Source organism: Somniosus microcephalus, chromosome 21 (assembly GCF_052327205.1).
Source record: "Somniosus microcephalus isolate GS21.2 chromosome 21, FLI_Smic_1.0, whole genome shotgun sequence".
Taxonomy (NCBI): Eukaryota; Metazoa; Chordata; class Chondrichthyes; order Squaliformes; family Somniosidae; genus Somniosus; species Somniosus microcephalus.
In genome coordinates, this window is record NC_141007.1 from 73,846,819 (window position 1) to 73,865,675 (window position 18,857).

Genomic DNA, 18,857 nt, shown 5'->3' on the forward strand with positions numbered 1-18,857 from the left:
GAGAGTAACACTGGGGGTCAGGGTCCTGGAGTGATGGGGGAGGGAGTAACACTAGGGGTCAGGGGCTGGAGTGATGGGGGAGGGAATAACGCTGGGGGTCAGGGTCCTGGAGTGATGGGGGAGGGAGTAACACTGGGGGTCAGGGTCCTGGAGTGATGGGGGAGAGAGTGACACTGGGGGTCAGGGGCTGGAGTGATGGGGAGGGAGTAACGCTGGGGTCCCGGGCCAGGGGCTGCTCCTCCTGACTAGCGGCTTCAGAGAGCTGTCACTCTTCTCACTCTGGATACCTTATGCGAGGACGCACCATAAGATACAGATTATACATTGCACTCATGTATAAGTGATCCTACCTTTGTATACTATTTTTCTATCGAAGATGAAAACAAGCGACTTTGCTCTGATGGCTGTGGGTGAGTGCACGGCCCCCCGGGTGGGGTTGAGCCAAGTTGACCACATGGTTCGAAGTTCACTGCCAGTCGGTGCTGATTATCTGATCTCATATTTGCCCCTGGATGTGTCAGCCGTGGCTCAGTGGGCAGCACACTGACCTCTGAGTCAGAAGGTTGTGGGTTCAAGTCCCACTCCAGAGACTTGAGCACATATATGTAGGCTGACACTCCAGTGCAGGGCTGAGGGAGTGCCGCACTGTCGGAGGTGCCGTCTTTTGGATGAGACGTTAAACTGAGGCCCCGTCTGTTCTCTCCGGTGGACATAAAAGATCCCACACCACTATTTCGAAGAAGAGCAGGGGAGTTATCCCTGGTGTCCTGGGGCCAATATTTATCCCTCAATCAACATCACTAAAACAGTTTATCTGGACATTATCACTGTTTGTGGGATCTTGCTGTGTGCAATTGGCTGCTGCGTTTCCTACATTACAACAGTGACTATACTTCAAAAGTACTTCATTGGCTGTAAAGCGCTTTGGGACATCCTGAGGTTTTGACAGGCACTATAGAAATGCAAGTCTTTATTTCTTTCTTGGATTAGGGAGGGGCAAATCCAGCCAGGGATCCTGATTGGTCGCCTGTGTTGACTTGACCTGAGAGCACCATCAAGCTCGGCTGTGTAGCAACCCTCACCCAGTCGAATAGCCTGCTGAACTACTGTCTAGGCTCGTATCTGAAGAATGGCCATTTAGGCGAAACACTAAAGGCCCCCAGCTCCTGTGACGGTGTGTTTCACATCCCTCAGCCCCTTCAGGACAGGAAGGGACAAAACTGGCAGAGCATAGTTTACAAATTAAACTCCCCCTCTCTCTCTCACTCATTCTCTCTCTCACATCTCACCCTCACCCTCTGTTTGATTCTCTACCGCACCCTCTCTCTCACTCTCTCTGTCTCACTCTGCCGCATCTCTCTGTCTCTCACCCTCACTCTTACTCTGTCTATTTCACTCTGCTGCACTTTGTCTCTATGCCTCTCACCCTCACTCGCGCGCTCTCTCTCACTCTGCCGCACTCTCTCTCTCTCTCACCTTCACTCTCTGACACTCTATCTCTCTCTCTCACCCTCACTGTGTCTCAGACCCCTGTGAATGACAGTTTTCCTGTCGATTACAGGAGTTCCCCTCAATCTGGAAGCACGGAGTCGGGTAAGATAGATTATAAACTTTACAAGCATGGTTTCAGTGATTAATAACTCCAGTTGAGCAGAGCGCTGGGAGCTGGTCATTTGCAGAGACGTTACTGCTGGATCCAACCCAGGCCCATAACAGACGGAGAGTGAAAGGAAAACTCGCGCAAGCTCGTGTTGTACGCAAACCCATGATAGTTACAACTGTGTCCACATATGGGTGCCCAGGAGTGACCGTGCGGTGCCCAGGAGTGACCATGCGGTGCCCAGGTGTGACCGTGCGGTGCCCAGGAGTGACCGTGCGGTGCCCAGGAGTGACCGTGCGGTGCCCGGGAGTGACCGGTCGGTGCCCTGGAGTGACCGGTCGGTGCCCGGGAGTGACCGGTCGGTGCCCGGGAGTGACCGTGCGGTGCCCTGGAGTGGCCGTGCGGTGCCCAGGAGTGACCGGTCGGTGCCCAGGAGTGACCGGTCGGTGCCCAGGAGTGACCGGTCGGTGACCGGTCAGTGCCCGGGAGTGACCGGTCAGTGCCCAGGAGTGACGGTCAGTGCCCAGGAGTGACTGTCGGTGACCGGTCGGTGCCCGGGAGTGACCGGTCGGTGCCCAGGAGTGACCGGTCGGTGACCGGTCAGTGCCCGGGAGTGACCGGTCAGTGCCCAGGAGTGACGGTCAGTGCCCAGGAGTGACTGTCGGTGACCGGTCGGTGCCCGGGAGTGACCGGTCGGTGCCCGGGAGTGGCCGGTCGGTGCCCGGGAGTGGCCGGTCGGTGCCCGGGAGTGACCGGTCGGTGCCCGGGAGTGGCCGGCCGGTGCCCGGGAGTGACCGGCCGGTGCCCGGGAGTGGCCGTGCGGTGCCCGGGAGTGACCTGTTTGGCAGTGCTGTGTGCTGCACGTGCAGTCTATACAGTGAGGTCAGTGCACTGGTATTCGTGCTATGTGAGTGAGTGGATGGGCCAGTATTGTGAGGATGGGCGTGTCGGGCGACCAATGGCGGGAGTGGGGGCGGTTGGCGGCAGGGGGCCATGTGATGACACCTCCAGGAATATGTCCAACCAGAGTTGGCGACCCTAGTTGGGCGGTACAGTGTGGACACACTTTGCTCTCGGACTCTGAGACCGAGCTTCAAGCCCAGCACAGACTGAAAGTCCCCGCTCCCTGCTGCTGGGATCCTGGGTAAAGTGACCTTTGGGGGAGGCCTAGTTGTAAAAGCTCAATCAAAGATTACACGCTGGCGGTGGCTCGATGGGTAAATGCACCGGCACCCTGCACAGGAAGATCCCACCCTGGTGTGTTGGCCGCCCTCAGTAAGCTGCCACCAGTCAGGGTCCTGCGTCTGGCTTCAGATACCCTCGGTTAGGGGAGGGGAAAATCGCCCAGAGTTCCTGCTCCCGACCAGTCACATAAGGACAGGATCAGCTGTGATACCTCACATGGCTGAATAGCCTGTCAATCCTCACCCATATGAATAATGTGGATTTATAATATTTTTAAAAAACCTTTCATTTATATAGCACCTTTCACGACCTCAAAACGTCCCAAAGCGCTTAACAGCCAATGAAGTACTTTCGAAACGTAGTCACTGTTGTAATGTAGGGAACGCGGCAGCTAATTTGCGCACAGCAAGTTCCCACAAACAGGAATGTGATAATGACCAGATAATCTGTTTTAGCGATATTGGTTGAGGGATAGATATTGGCCCCAGGACACCGGGGAGAACTCCTCTGCTCTTCTTCGAAATAGTGGCCGTGGGATCTTTTACGTCCACCTGAGGAGGCAGACGGAGCCTCGGTTTAACATCTCATCTGAAAGACGGCTCCTCCGACAGTGCGGCGCTCCCTCAGCACTGCACTGGATTGTCAGCCTAGATTTTTGTGCTCAAGTCTCTGGAGTGGGACTTAAATCCACGACCTTCTGACTCAAAGGCGCGAGCGAGAGAGTGCTACCCACTGAGCCTCGGCTGGACACCTGCGATTTGTGATTGGAGGGTGACGGGAAACAGGAGAGAAAACTGGAAAAAGGAGGAATAAAAAACAGAAATACCTCAGGAAACAAATATGGGGGTTGGGTGGGAGTTGGAGAAAAATCATTATTCAATTGGAAGAACAATTAAATATTAAAAGCAGTGAGAGGACACAGTCTGGAACAAGAGCAGAGTCAGGAGGAGCCTGGGTCGGTCCAAAGATGGTGACAGACTCGCGGAGCGACGATTTGCTGATTCAGGCAAACGACTGGAATTATCCAGCCAGCAGAATTAGCAGCAGCTGGAACGTGGCTCCCACGTGAAGCGAGGTCCCCCCCTAATCCCCCGCACTCCCTCTGGATTATTCACAATGCTGAGCTCAGCTCCTGCTTAAACATTCAGGCCCCCCACAGCCACAGTGGGCTGGCTAATCTCCCGGGACCGGCATCTTTCAAATCAATTTACGGGATCCATTGAGCAGGGAGTCGGGGCCGGACGATTCCCGAGAGAGCCTGCGACCCCTGGGTGTGAGAGTTCAAAGGGCTGCTGTATCTAATTGTGGCATTGACAGCGAGAAGTGGATGCCCTGCCTCTGTTACAGCTCTGGTGGTAATTGGGGACGGAAGCCCTTTAACTGTACGGTGACCAACCTCATTTTTATTCCCACAAAGTTTTTCTCTCTCTTCAAACAACGCCACGCCCCTACCTCTGAGCTGGAGAGCAACCAATCGTAGGGCTCACTGCTGACACTCCCCCTTTCTATGTGGGGAAACTCACCCCCTCCCTTCCCCACCATCAGGGCCCAGACTTTGAGGAACGTGGTCTTTTTTGGACACTTAAGTGCATCAAGGGACAGTTCAGGAAAGTTGAGATCGAAGATCAGCCATGATCTTATTGACATGGGGCCGTGTGGCCCACGCCTGCTCCTGCTTATGTTCTTATAGAAAGGAAGACTTGCATTGCTGTAGCGCCTTTCACGACCACCGGATGTCTCAAAGCGCTTTACAGCCAATGAAGTACTTTTTGAAGTGGAGTCACTGTTGTAATGTAGGAAACGCGGCAGCCAATTTGCGCACAGCAAGCTCCCACAAACAGCAATGTGAAAATGACCAGATAATCTGGTTTTTTTTTTGTTATGCTGGTTGAGGGATAAATATTGGCCCCAGGACACCGGGGAGAACTCCCCTACTGTTCTTCAAGATAGTGCCATGGGGATCTTTTATGTCCACCTGAGAGAGCAGACGAGGCCGCGGTTTAACATCTCAACTGAAAGACGGCACCTCCGACAGTGCAGCACTATAGGAACAGGAGGAGGCCATTTAGCTCCTTGAGTCCGTTCCACCATTCACTTAGATCATAACTGATCTGTATCTTAACCCCATTTACCCGCCTTTGTTCCGTGAGCCTTGCCTAACAAAAATCTATCTCAGTTTTTTAATTTTCAGTTGACCCCCAGCCTCAATGCGTACAGAACCCATCACAGTGCCTTACTTGATGCCATTGTCTCCCCTCCCCACCCTATTTTTAAAGTATTTTGACACTCGACCTGCTCCCAGATATTGTTCTGGGATCCTGGCCCTTGCAGCGGGGAGGCAGGGAATGAATCCGATTCGGGATTTTTTCCCACCTCGCCCTGAAGGGAAAGTTCTGTCCCCGAGGCCAGGAAATCCCAGGTGGCCTCAGTACCTGTCACGATGTGTTCCTGCTCCGAAGTACGGCTCCACACCACTCGCTAATACTAGAAAGAACTTAGATTTATATAGCGCCTTTCACAACCTCAGGACATCTCAAAGCGCTTTACAGCCAATGAAGTAATTTTGAAGTGTAGTCACTGTTATAATGTAGATAATGACCAGATAATCTGTATTTTAATTGTTGGTTGAGAGATAAATATTGGCCAGGACACCAGGGAGAACGCCCCTGCTCTTCTTCAAAACAGTGCCATGGGATCTTTTACATCCACCTGAGAGAGCAGATGGGGCCTGAGTTTAATGTCTCATCTGAAAGATGGCTCCTCCGACAGTGCAGCACTCCCTCAGTACTGCACTGGAGTGTCAGCCTAGATTTATGTGCTCAATTCTCTGGAGTGGGGACTTGAACCTACAACCTGTTGACTTAGAGTCGAGAGTGCTGCCCACTGAGCCACGACTGACACTGTGTAAAATAATACAGCTTCTCCGAATAGCTCGAAGACTATAGGACACCCTAATCTCACATGGTGCAGTCCACCAGTTCACAGCAACACCCAGCAAAGCCAGACAGTGCTTTGTACTTATTTCAATTTTCAGAAAAATTAAAGTTGTAACATTTGTATTTCACCTGACCACAGTTGGTCTCTGCTGAAACCTCAGACTGTCACTGGGATATTCTAACTGTCTAATAACGCTCTGCTGGTGCCAAACCTCACCCACAGTGTGAGCAACTTGGCGATTCATTTATGTCCTGATATTTCTTTCATGAATATTGTGTTGTGTGTGAATATCTGCATAAATCTACCACTCCCAGTCATTATTATTCCCGGTACTGTTAGTTCCCAGCCCATACCATTCCTCGAACTGCAGATACTGGTCCATACTGTTCTCAGTAATGACTGCTCTAAATACTGACCATTCCCAATCCTTCTCATTCCCAATACTGACCATTCCCAATAATGACTGCTCTAAATACTGACCATTCCCAATCCTTCTCATTCCCATAATTGACCATTCCCAATACTGACCATTCCCAGTAAATACTGCTCTAAATACTGACCATTCCCAATCCTTCTCATTCCCATAATTGACCATTCCCAATACTGACCATTCCCAGTAATGACTGCTCTAAATACTGACCATTCCCAATCCTTCTCATTCCCATAATTGACCATTCCCAGTACTGACCATTCCCAGTACTGACCATTCCCAATACTGACCATTCCCAGTGTTGACCATTCCCAGTACTGACCATTCCCAGTACTGACCATTCCCAGTGTTGACCATTCCCAGAGCTCACCACTCCTGGTCCTTATTATTCCCCACTCTGACCACTCCGGGCCATTCCCCTTCCCACTATTTACTTTGATGCTGAAGTCCCTCTTTAACGTATCTGCTGTGGTATTTTACTGTATTCGGAGGGAGGTCGGTTTTGTGCTGGGGGTGTCGGGAGCTCTGTCGTGTCTTTGCCTTACACTCCAGGTGTTCATGTCTGTCCTCTTCGTCTTTCCGACAGTTCGATCCTGCCAACACGGGCTACATCAGCACTGAAAAGTTCCGGAACCTTCTGCAAGCCCATGGCTCGGAGCTCGAGCCGCACAAGCTGGAGGTCCTTCTGGCTTTGGCAGACAACAACTCTGAGGGGAAAGTCTGCTACCAGGACTTTGTAAACTTGGTGAGTGAGAGGTGGAAGCAGATTACTCAATGGAAAGCGATGAATGTTTAGGGAGAGTTCTTGGAACAGACTGAAGATCAAAGCAACCACAGTCATGCAATGCTTTCATATAAAATTCAGAATCCAAGGTTTTAAAGAGTTAAAGAAAGAACTTGTGTTTATAGACCACCCCAAGGGCTTCACAGCCAGTGAATCACAATTAATCTGTTCTCGTGATGTTGGTTGAGGGATGAATATTGGCCCAAGATACTTGGGAGAACTCCCCTGCTCCTCTTCATTTATGTCCACCTGAACAGGCACTTGGTTTAACGTCTCATCTGAAAGACGGCACCTCTGACAGTGCACTGATTTCCTTCACCGTATCTTCAGCTATCTAGGCCAGAAGCTCTGGAATTCCCTCCCTAAACCTCTCCGCCTCTCTACCTCTCTCTCCTCCTTAAAGACCCTCCTTAAAACCTACCTCGTTGACCAAACTTTTGCTCACTTGTTCTAATATCTGTCCCCAGCCTCCCAGTCCCCTTCCCCCTGTCCACCTGTCCCCTGCCCCCCAGTCTTCTGGTGAAGGGGTTAATCTCCCCTTTTCATTTTTCTCCTTATCCGGAACTGTATGTTCTGATCTCAGTCCAGAAAGACTATTGGGGAGAAGTCTACAAGATGTCAGGTAAAAGCAGTGCATCTAGAGACAAGAGAAAGTGCCCAATTGTTGTTCAAATATTGAAATTCTACAAAATATTTCTTCACAGAAGGAAATTCTTAGTAAAATTAACTTTCTAATAAAATATGAAGTGACAGAACTTTGCCTGGAAGAGTTTGGTGATTGGGGGTCGCAACATTGACCTTTCACCCCCAGGGCCCGGGTTGAAATCCAGCCCAGGCTGAGAGACTGAAGTCCCCCCGTGTCTGCTGGTTGTAAGACTCCTCCACAAAATGTTTGTGCAGCTCCATCCAGTTCTTAACTTAGCGCTGATTCGGGAATTGCCCTTGGGTAGGCTAGAATGGCCAGTGTAAGAAGTGGGCAAATGCTGCTGGTGCAGTAGGGTGGGCTCTGCTGGTGCAGTAGGGTGGGCAAATGCTGCTGGTGCAGTAGGGTAGGCTCTGCTGGTGCAGTAGGGTGGGCAAATGCTGCTGGTGCAGTAGGGTAGGTTCTACTGGTGCTAAAACTAGGGACGGGCCATAAATACAAGGTAGCTACTAATAAATCCAATAGGGAAATAAGGAGAAATTTCTTTATTCAGAGTGTGGTTAGAATGTGGAACTTGCTACCACAGGAAGTGGTTCAGGCAAATAGCTTAGATGCTTTCAAAAGGAAACTAGATGAGTTCATGAGAGAAAAGTGAATAGAAAGATATGCTGAAAGGCTGAGATGGAATGGGAGGAGACTGGTGTGGAATATAAACACCAGCACAGACTAGCTGGGCCGAATGGCCTGTTTCTGTGCTGTATTAGTCTATGTAACCCACCCCCCCGAACCCCTCGATTAGATTCCAGCCTGTAACTCACTCCCGGGTATCTGTTATTCTATGTAACCCACCCCACCGAACCCCTCGATTAGATTCCAGCCTGTAACTCACTCCCGGGGATCTGTTAGTCTATATATAAACCCCACCGAACCCCTCGATTAGATTCCAGCCTGTAACTCACTCCCGGGTAACTGTTAGTCTATGTAACCCACCCCACCGAACCCCTCGATTAGATTCCAGCCTGTAACTCACTCCTGGGTATCTGTTATTCTATATATAAACCCCACCGAACCCCTCGATTAAATTCCAGCCTGTAACTCACTCCTGGGTATCTGTTATTCTATATATAAACCCCACCGAACCCCTCGATTAAATTCCAGCCTGTAACTCACTCCTGGGTATCTGTTATTCTATATATAAACCCCACCAAACCCTTCGATTAGATTCCAGCCTGTAACTCACTCCCGGGTATCTGTTATTCTATATATAAACCCCCCGAACCCTTCGATTAGATTCCAGCCTGTAACTCACTCCTGGGTATCTGTTATTCTATATATAAACCCCACCGAACCCCTCGATTAGATTCCAGCCTGTAACTCACTCCCGGGTATCTGTTATTCTATATATAAACCCCCTGAACCCCTCGATTAGATTCCAGTCTGTAACTCACTCCCGGGTATCTGTTATTCTATATATAAACCCCCCGAACCCCTCGATTAGATTCCAGCCTGTAACTCAGTCCCGGGTATCTGTTATTCTATATATAAACCCCACCGAACCCCTCGATTAGATTCCAGCCTGTAACTCACTCCCGGGTATCTGTTATTCTATATATAAACCCCACCAAACCCCTCGATTAGATTCCAGCCTGTAACTCACTCCCGGGTATCTGTTATTCTATATATAAACCCTCCCTGAACCCCTCGATTAGATTCCAGCCTGTAACTCACTCCCGGGTATCTGTTATTCTATATATAAACCCCCCCCTGAACCCCTCGATTAGATTCCAGCCTGTAACTCACTCCTGGGTATCTGTTATTCTATATATAAACCCCACCGAACCCCTCGATTAGATTCCAGCCTGTAACTCACTCCCGGGTATCTGTTATTCTATATATAAACCCTCCCTGAACCCCTCGATTAGATTCCAGCCTGTAACTCACTCCCGGGTATCTGTTATTCTATATATAAACCCCACCGAACCCCTCGATTAGATTCCAGCCTGTAACTCACTCCCGGGTATCTGTTATTCTATATATAAACCCCCCCTGAACCCCTCGATTAGATTCCAGCCTGTAACTCACTCCCGGGTATCTGTTATTCCATATATAAACCCCACCGAACCCCTCGATTAGATTCCAGCCTGTAACTCACTCCCGGGTATCTGTTATTCTATATATAAACCCCCCCTGAACCCCTCGATTAGATTCCAGTCTGTAACTCACTCCCGGGTATCTGTTATTCTATATATAAACCCCCCGAACCCCAGGATTAGATTCCACCTGTAACTCACTCCCGGGGATCTGTTATTCTATATAAACCCCCCGAACCCCTCGATTAGATTCCAGACTGTAACTCACTCCCGGGGATCTGTTATTCTATATATAAGTCCCCCGAACCCCAGGATTAGATTCCACCTGTAACTCACTCCCGGGGATCTGTTATTCTATATATAAACCCCCCGAAGCCCTCGATTAGATTCCTGACTGTAACTCACTCCCGGGGATCTGTTATTCTATATATAAGTCCCCCGAACCCCAGGATTAGATTCCACCTGTAACTCACTCCCGGGGATCTGTTATTCTATATATAAGTCCCCCGAACCCCTCGATTAGATTCCAGCCTGTAACTCACTCCTGGGGATCTGTTATTCTATATATAAATCCCCATGCAGCTGAGAAACATGATTTTTTTCAGAGTGGTTAATAAATTCCAAGTTATTTGTTCCCAGAAACACTCCCCAGCGATCGATCAGGTCCATGTCACGTTTCAGATGTTAACAGCCAAGCTCAATTGAATCTACTGGGAGCCGAGAGTGCTGAGTGTGATATCGATTAGCTTCCACCTAACAGCTGCGCTGGGTCAGGCCCACGTGAAAGGGCTGTAAATCTTAACAGCTTTCCCAATGAGCCAAACACGGAGCAGGAAGCGAGTAATTTATACCTTAACGCTTATACCCAGCCACTGAGTGAGGACACCGACAACAAAAACAACCTGTATTTATATAGCACCTTTAACGTAATAAAACGTCCCAAGGTGCTTCACAGGAGGGTTACAAGACAAAAATTTGACACCGAGCCACATAAGAAGAAATTAGGACAGATGATCAAAAGCTTGGTCAAAGAGGTAGGTTTTAAGGGGAATAGAGAGGCGGAGAGGTTTAGGAAGGGAATTCCAGAGCTTAGGGCCTGAGCAGCTGAAGGTACGGCCGCCAATGGTGGAGCGATGAAACTCGGGGATGCTCAAGAGGCCCGAATTAGAGGAGCGCCGAGATCTCGGCGGGTTGTTGGAGGTTACGGAGATCGGGAGTGGAGAGGCCACGGAGGGATTTGAACACGAGGATGAGAATCTTCAAATGATGAAGGTGCATTACAGGCTGAGAGGGAGGCAGTCATCCCTGACTCTAACCACAGCTCGGCGCCGCCCCCCTCCCCTCCCCGGGATCAGGTGCTGCTCCCAGGAACAAAGCGTGATGTAGGGGTTTATTTATCTGAACAGACTTTTATTCTGGTGGTTTTTTTTCTCCCTATTCTAGACACTGACAGCGGCCTAAAAGGCAGCCAGACGACCCACTCCCAGACCGCCACCATTGCCGCTCAGTCATAGATTCCGGGAGGGCAACCTGTTGCTGACTCTCTCCCTGAGATCGGATCTGAGCCCCGTGGGGATGGAGCTTGCAGTCTTTCTGCTTTCCACGTCATCTTAATTGTATTTCTTCCCAATCCCATGGGCTTCAATTTTACTAACAAGTCTGTTATGTGGTACTTTATCAAACGCCTTTTGAAAGTCCATATACACACCATCTACTGCACTACCCTCATCCATTCTCTCCATTACTTCATTAAGAGTCAATCACGTTGGTGTGGGACTGGAGTCAGACATAGGCCAGACCGGGTAAGGACGACATTCCCTAAAGGGCATGAGTAAACCAGTGGGGTTTATCCGACAATCCGACAGCTTCATGGGCACTTTTACCGACACCAGCTTTTGTAAACTGAATTCAAATTCTCAAACTTCCGTGGTGGGAAATGCAGAGCAGCAGAAACCCGTCCCCAGTCTCCAGCCAATGATCCAGATATATAAGGGAGTAGTGTAACCTGTGAGCACCACTCAACAGTCAGACTGTCTGCAGCTCCTGCAGTGGTCCTGAGTATTACAGTCTCATTTCACAGCTGGCTGAAGGAATTAACACTGTGAAATAGAGAGGAGAAAGGCTCCAGTGAACATTATGTGAATTGGCCAGATTGATGGCAGCATCGCAATACTTTTAATTGACGTTCACATTAAAGCACCTGGCCTACTGGGAATGTGTTTTTATCACTGGTGAGGATTTGGTTATTTAAAAGGTTCTCTGGCTGTGGTTGAACTCTCACCTCTGAGTCAGAAGGTCGTGGGTTCAAGTCCCACTCCAGAGACTTGAGCACAAAAATCTAGGCTGACACTCCAGTGCAGTGCTGAGGGAGTGCTGCACTGTCGCAGGTGCCGTCTTTCGGATGAGACGTTAAACCGAGGCCCCGTCTGCCCCCTCAGGTGGACGTAAAAGATCCCATGGCACTATTTCAAAGAAGCTCAGGGGAGTCCTGGCCAATATTTATCCCTCAATCAACATCACTAAAACAGATTATCTGGCCATTATCACGTACCTGTTTGTGGGAGCTTGCTGTGCGCAGATTGGCTGCCACATTTCCCACATTACAACAGTGGCTACACTGTAAAGCGCTTTGGGATGTCTTGAGGTCATGGAAGGCGCTAAAAAAATGCAAGTTTTACTCTTCAATTGTGAAAATGGTAATCGGGGTCCTATGTACGCCAACGAGATGCCGATTAGCGTTTTAAACGGGCCCACCACCTGACTCGGGGGTGCCGCTCTGACTGCCCAATGGTAGGCCTGAGGGAACATTGCCACGGCAACGGGGCGGTAGGTAAACACCCGCCAATTTCGGGGGGTGGGGGGGCTTGAAAATTAATTCACCCGCCTGCATGTGTGTATTTTGTTTAACCAGATGAGCAACAAACGGTCCAACAGCTTCCGCCGCGCGATCCATCTGGGAAACCGCCGTCTCCGTGCCAACTCGCTCCTGGAGGAAACCGGCCTCACCCTGACCCAGCGATTCATCCGGCACATCGCCTACGAGACACTGCCCCGGGGCCTGGACCGCAAGTGGTACTACGACAGCTACACGTGCTGCCCCCCGCCCTGGTTTATGATCACTGTCACCATTCTGGAGGTGAGTCGCGATGGCGTTCGGGGGAACCAGCGACAGCCCTCGCCCACATATCCGCTCCATCACCAAGACCGTCTACCTCCACCTCCGTAATGTCGCCCGACTCCGCCTCTGTTTTAGCTCATCCGCTGCTGAAACCCTCCTCATCCATGCCTTTGTCACCTCCAGACTCGACTATTCCAACGCACTCCCGGCCAGGCTCCCATCCTCCACACTCCATAAACCTGAGCTCATCCGAAACTCTGCTGCCCCCGTGTCCTAACTTGCCCCAAGTGCCATTCGCCCATCACCCCTGTGCGCGCTGACCTACACTGGCTCCCGGTTAAGCATCGCCTCGATTTTAAAATTCTCGTCTTTGTGTTCAAATCCCTCCATGGCCTCGCCCCTCTCTATCTCTGTAACCATAGAAACATAGAAGATAGGAGCAGGAGTAGGCCATTCGGCCCCTCGAGCCTGCTCTGCCATTCAATGCGATCATGGCTGATCATCCAAATTCAGTACCCTGTCCCTGCTTTCTCCCCATATCCCTTGATCCCTTTAGCCTTAAGAAATATTCCAACTCCTTCTTGAATATATTTAATGAATTGGCCTCTACTGCCTTCTGTGGTAGAGAATTCCACAGGTTCACCACTCTCTGGGTGAAGAAATTCCTCCTCATCTCTGTCCTAAATGGCTTACCCTTTATCCTTAGACTGTGACCCCTGGTTCTGGACTCCCTGACCATCGGGAACATCCTCCCTGCATCTAATCTGTCCAGTCCTGTCAGAATTTTGTAAGTTTCAATGAGATCCCCTCTCATTCTTCTAAACTCCAGCGAGTATAAGCCCAATCGACCCAATCTCTCCTCATACATCATTCCTGCCATCCCAGGTATAAGCCTGGTGAATCTTCGCTGAACTCCCTCCATGGCAAGAACATCCTTCCTCAGATAAGGCGACCAAAACTGCACACAATACTCAAGATGTGGTCTCACCAAGGCCCTGTACAACTGCAGCAAGACATCCTTGTTCCTGTACTCAAACCCTCTCGCTACGAAGGCCAACATACCATTTGCCTTCTTAACTGCCTGCTGCACCTGCATGCTTACCTTCAGCGACTGGTGCACAAGGACACCCAGGTCTTGTTGCACTTCCCCTTCTCCCAATCTATTGCCATTCAGATAATAATCTGCCTTCCTGTTTTTGACACCAAAGTGGATAATCTCACATTTATCCACGTTATATTGCATCTGCCATGCTTCTGCCCAATCACCCAACCTGTCCAAATCATCCTGGAGTTTCTCGGCATCCTCCTCACAGCACACACGCCCACCCAGCTTTGTGTCGTCTTCCAACCCTCCCAGATCTCTGCACTCCTCCAATTCTGGCCTCTTACCCAACCCCAATTTCCTTTGCTCCACCATTGGTGGCCGTGCCTTCAGCTGCCAAGGCCCTAAGCTCTAGAATTCCCTCGCTAAACCTCTCCGCCCCTCTCTTCTCCTTTAAGACATTCCTTAAAACCTACCTCTTTGACCAACAGTGGCTACACATCAAAGGTACTTAATTGCCTGTAAAGAACATAAGAATTAGGAGCAGGAGTAGGCCATTCGGCCCCTCGAGCCTGCTCCGCCATTTAATGCGATCAAGGCTGATCTTTGACCTCAACTTCACTTTCCCGCCCGATCCCCATATCCTTTGATTCCTCGAGAGTCCAAAAATCTATCGATCTCAACCTTGAATATACTCAACAACTCAGCATCCACAGCCCTCTGGGGTAGAGAATTCCAAAGATTCACCACCCTCTGAGTGAAGAAATTCCTCCTCATCTCAGTCCTGAAGGCCGACTCCTTATCCTGAGACTATGCCCCCTGGTTTTAGACACTCCAGCCAGGGGAAACAACCTCTCAGCATCTACCCTGTCAATCCCCCTCAGAATCTTGTATGTTTCAATGAGATCGCCTCTCATTCTTCTAAACTCCAGAGAGTATCGGCCCAATCTACACAATCTCTCCTGATAGGACAACCCTCTCATCCCAGGAATCAATCTAGTGAACCTTCTTTGCACCGCCTCCAAGGCAAGTATATCCTTCCTTAGATAAGGCGACCAGAACTGTGCACAGTACTCCAGGTGTGGTCTCACCAGAGCCCTGTACAATTGTAGCAAGACTTCCTTAGTCTTGAAATCCAACCCTCTTGCAATAAAGGCCAACATGCCATTTGCCTTCCTCATTGCTTGCTGTACCTGCTTGCTAACTTCCTGTGTTTCCTGTACGAGGACACCCAAATCTCTCTGAACACCAACATTACATAGTTTCTCACCATTTAAAAAAAAAAAAGCGCTTTGGGACGTCCTGGGGTGGTGAAAGGCACCGTATATATAAATAGTAGTCCTTTCTTTTGAAGTGCCCGGTTGGCGATGATGCAGAAGTGAGTGTGCAGGTAGACATGTAACATACAAGAGCAAAATACTGCGGATGCTGGAAATCTGAAACAACAACAGAAAGTGCTGGAAACACTCAGCAGGTCAGGCAGCATCGTGGAGAGAGAAACAGAGTTAATGGGCTCGATTTTCATTGGGCCATTGAGGCGGGATTGGAAGCGTGTAGGGGGTTAAAATCGCGAAATCGGGGGGGGGGGCACGAACCCAACCCGCGTCCATGCCAGTTTCAAAGCAGGTGGATACCCGACCTGTGCTGGGACCCGCCTCCCCGAGGCGGGAAGGGGATTAGTGCCAATTAACTGCCTGTTAACAGGTAGTTAACGGGCAGTTTTTAGCCTAATCCCTATTTTTATCCCTGAAGTGTGGGATTCCCGACGGCTCCAAACCACGCCAAGTTAGCGAGGCGGACCGTCGGGCTGAAGGGCTTGGAGGGTTCGAGATGTCCGGTGTTCAGGTGAGTGATGGGTGCATGAGTGCAGAAGTAAGTGTGTTTGGTGTGTGTAAAGTGTTTAAATAAGTTTTACTTACCTTTACAGCCTTCCTTCCTTCAGGTCTCGGGAGTGCCTCATCTCACCGGCACAGAAAGCAGAATGGCCGCGATCTGTCAAAAGTTGCAGCATTCAGCTTTCTGCTCTGGAGAGATCTTTAGAGCCTGAGAGGAAGGAATTAACTTAGTGTACAGATTGTCAATGTTTGACAGCTTCAAAGAGCTGTCAAACGCTGATATTTCATCTGTCAAAAGCTCTTGACGGATGAAATGCCAATCTGTGACGTCACGAAATGCCAATCTGTGACGTCACCTGTTGCCGGGTGGCCCTTAATTGGCCTGCTGAGCCCGCTGGACGGGCTCAACAAGGTCAATCAAGTGAAAATCGAGTGGGTTGGCCACAACTCGATGGAGGCGGGACTACAAACCCAAAAGTTGTAGTCCCGCCTCCTACATGCATCCATTGACAAAATCCAGCCCAATGTTTTGGGTCGAACCCTTCGTCAGAACGTGTAACATACGTGATCTGAACCTGTGTTCAACAGATCGCCGTCTTCGTCTATTATGGGCTGGTCCTGGACAAGTGGGTGCTACAGGTCACACACCCGTTGTATTTGAAGAACCCCCTGGTCTATCAGCCACAGCTTCGCAGCCAGGTCTGGCGATACCTCAGCTATGTCTTCATGCATGTCGGGTGAGTACCTGCTACAGACTGACTGCTTCATTCCTATAACCTCGGCGCTGGGATCGCCATTCCTCATCGCCCTGCACAGCTGCACCAACGCCCCCATTCAGAACCTATAGTCGCAATGATTGGAATGATGGTTACAGGCACAGAAGGAGGCCATTCGGCCTGTCGTGTCTGTGCCGGCTCTTTGAAAGAACTCTCCAATTAGTCCCACTCCCCCTAGCTCTTTCCCCGGAGCTCTGCAAATTTCTCCTTTTCAAGTATTTATCCAATTCCCCTTTTGAAAGTTATTATTGAATCTGCCTCCACGTCCCTTTCAGGCAGCGTGTTCCAGATCACAACAACTCGCTGCGTAAAATAAATTTTCCACATGTTGCCTCTGACTCTTTTGCGAATTACCTTAAGTCTGTGTCCTCTGGTTACCGACCCTCCCGCCAATGGAAACAGTTGCTCCCTGTTAACTCTATCAAAACCCCTTATAATTTTGAGCACCTCCATTAAATCTCCCCTTAACCTTCTCTGCTCCAAGGAGAACAACCCCAGCTTCTCCAATTCCTCCACATAACTCATCACTGGTACCATTCCAGTAAATCTCCTCAGACTTTTTTTTGATAATGCTCCTGTGACGCACCTTGGGATGGGAAACGACATTAGAGGTGCTATATAAATGCAAGTGGAGGGGGGGTGGTCCCACCAACGCCCTGTGGAATCCGGGGGGCTCCCTGGCCGCCCAGTTACTGATTAGCCCACTCGGAGGCGAGGCTTTTGGTGAAGGCTGCGTTCCGACTGTGACTGTGCAAGTTCTCTGTTCCAGGGTCGAGCACCTGGGCTTCAACGTGGCGCTGCAGCTCCTGGTCGGCATTCCGCTGGAGATGGTGCACGGCGCTCTCCGCATAAGCTTCGTTTACCTCGCCGGAGTCCTCGCAGGTAATGGTCCGAGGAAGACCGCAAACCAGGGACACCCGGAATCGCGATAGGGTTTGGCTCTGAGACCCTTCCCAATGTTCTCAACCCTTCTCAATGTTCTCAACCCTTCCCAATGTTCTCAACCCTTCCCAATGTTCTCCAACCCTTCCCAATGTTCTCCAACCCTTCCCAATGTTCTCCAACCCTTCCCAATGTTCTCCAACCCTTCCCAATGTTCTCCAACCCTTCCCAATGTTCTCAACCCTTCCCAATGTTCTCAACCCTTCCCAATGTTCTCAACCCTTCCCAATGTTCTCAACCCTTCCCAATGTTCTCAACCCTTCCCAATGTTCTCAACCCTTCCCAATGTTCTCAACCCTTCCCAATGTTCTCAACCCTTCCCAATGTTCTCAACCCTTCCCAATGTTCTCAACCCTTCCCAATGTTCTCAACCCTTCCCAATGTTCTCAACCCTTCCCAATGTTCTCAACCCTTCCCAATGTTCTCAACCCTTCCCAATGTTCTCAACCCTTCCCAATGTTCTCAACCTTTCCCAATGTTCTCAACCCTTCCCAATGTTCTCAACCCTTCCCAATGTTCTCAACCCTTCCCAATGTTCTCAACCCTTCCCAATGTTCTCAACCCTTCTTAATGTTCTCCAACCCTTCTTAATGTTTTCCAACCCTTTTCAATGTTCTCCAACCCTTCCCAATGTTCTCAACCGTTCCCAATGTTCTCAACCGTTCCTAATGTTATCCACCCATCCAACATTTCTCCTCTCCTTAAGATACCGGGAGTCCCACTGGAGTGCGGTTCCACAGGAATCGGCCACCATCCGGTACCAACTGTCTGTTCTTCGAGTGTGAGCCCAGGCAGGCAGGGCGTGTGTGTGCACCAGCGGGCTATTTGACTGCGTTGGCCATCGCGGCCCACCGTACCCACATGTCCCTTTTCTAGTATGAGTTACTAGACAGTGAGCAGGAGCAGGAACCCTGGCTGATTTGCTCTTCCCCATCCCTCAGGCGCTGAAGCCTATACAGAGGATCAAACCTGGGGCCCTCCTGGTTTCTACGACTTAATTCAACCCTGGGCTGTACACTTACCGCAGGTAATTAAAACCTTTATCGCTGGGTGAAAAACAGGTGATAGCGAATCTTGCCCGACTTATGTTTCGCTCATCACCTGTTTTTCACCCAGCGATGAAACTTTAAATTACCCTCACCCCCAGAGCATTAATTGGCTGCAAGCTTGGCTCATATTTGCGCACAGCAAGCTCCCATAAACAGCAATGAGATAAATCACCAGATAATCTGTTTTAGTAATGTTGGTTGAGGGATAAATGTTGGCCAGGACACTGGGGACAACTCCCCCGCTCTTCTTCAGAATTGTGCCATGGGATCTTTTACGTCCACCTGAGAGAGCAGACGGGGCCTCGGTTTAACGTCTTATCCGAAAGACGGCACCTCCGTCAGTGCAGTACTCCCTCAGTACTACACTGGAGTGTCAGCCTAGATTTTTGTGCTCAAGTCTCTGGAGTGGGACTTGAACCCACAACC

At 50.0% G+C, this 18,857-nt stretch overlaps 1 protein-coding gene across 1 annotated transcript in view; it reads left to right on the top strand.

Annotated features, from left to right (window-relative positions):
- Positions 1 to 18,857, top strand: part of rhbdl3 (rhomboid, veinlet-like 3 (Drosophila)) — a 46,436-nt gene that overhangs the window by 15,492 nt on the left and 12,087 nt on the right. Inside the window, exons 4-7 of the mRNA XM_085963960.1 lie at positions 6,729 to 6,897; positions 12,581 to 12,805; positions 16,253 to 16,401; positions 17,210 to 17,322. Of these exons, the coding sequence (XP_085820086.1) occupies positions 6,729 to 6,897; positions 12,581 to 12,805; positions 16,253 to 16,401; positions 17,210 to 17,322 (656 nt within the window). The remainder of the gene's footprint in view (positions 1 to 6,728; positions 6,898 to 12,580; positions 12,806 to 16,252; positions 16,402 to 17,209; positions 17,323 to 18,857) is intronic.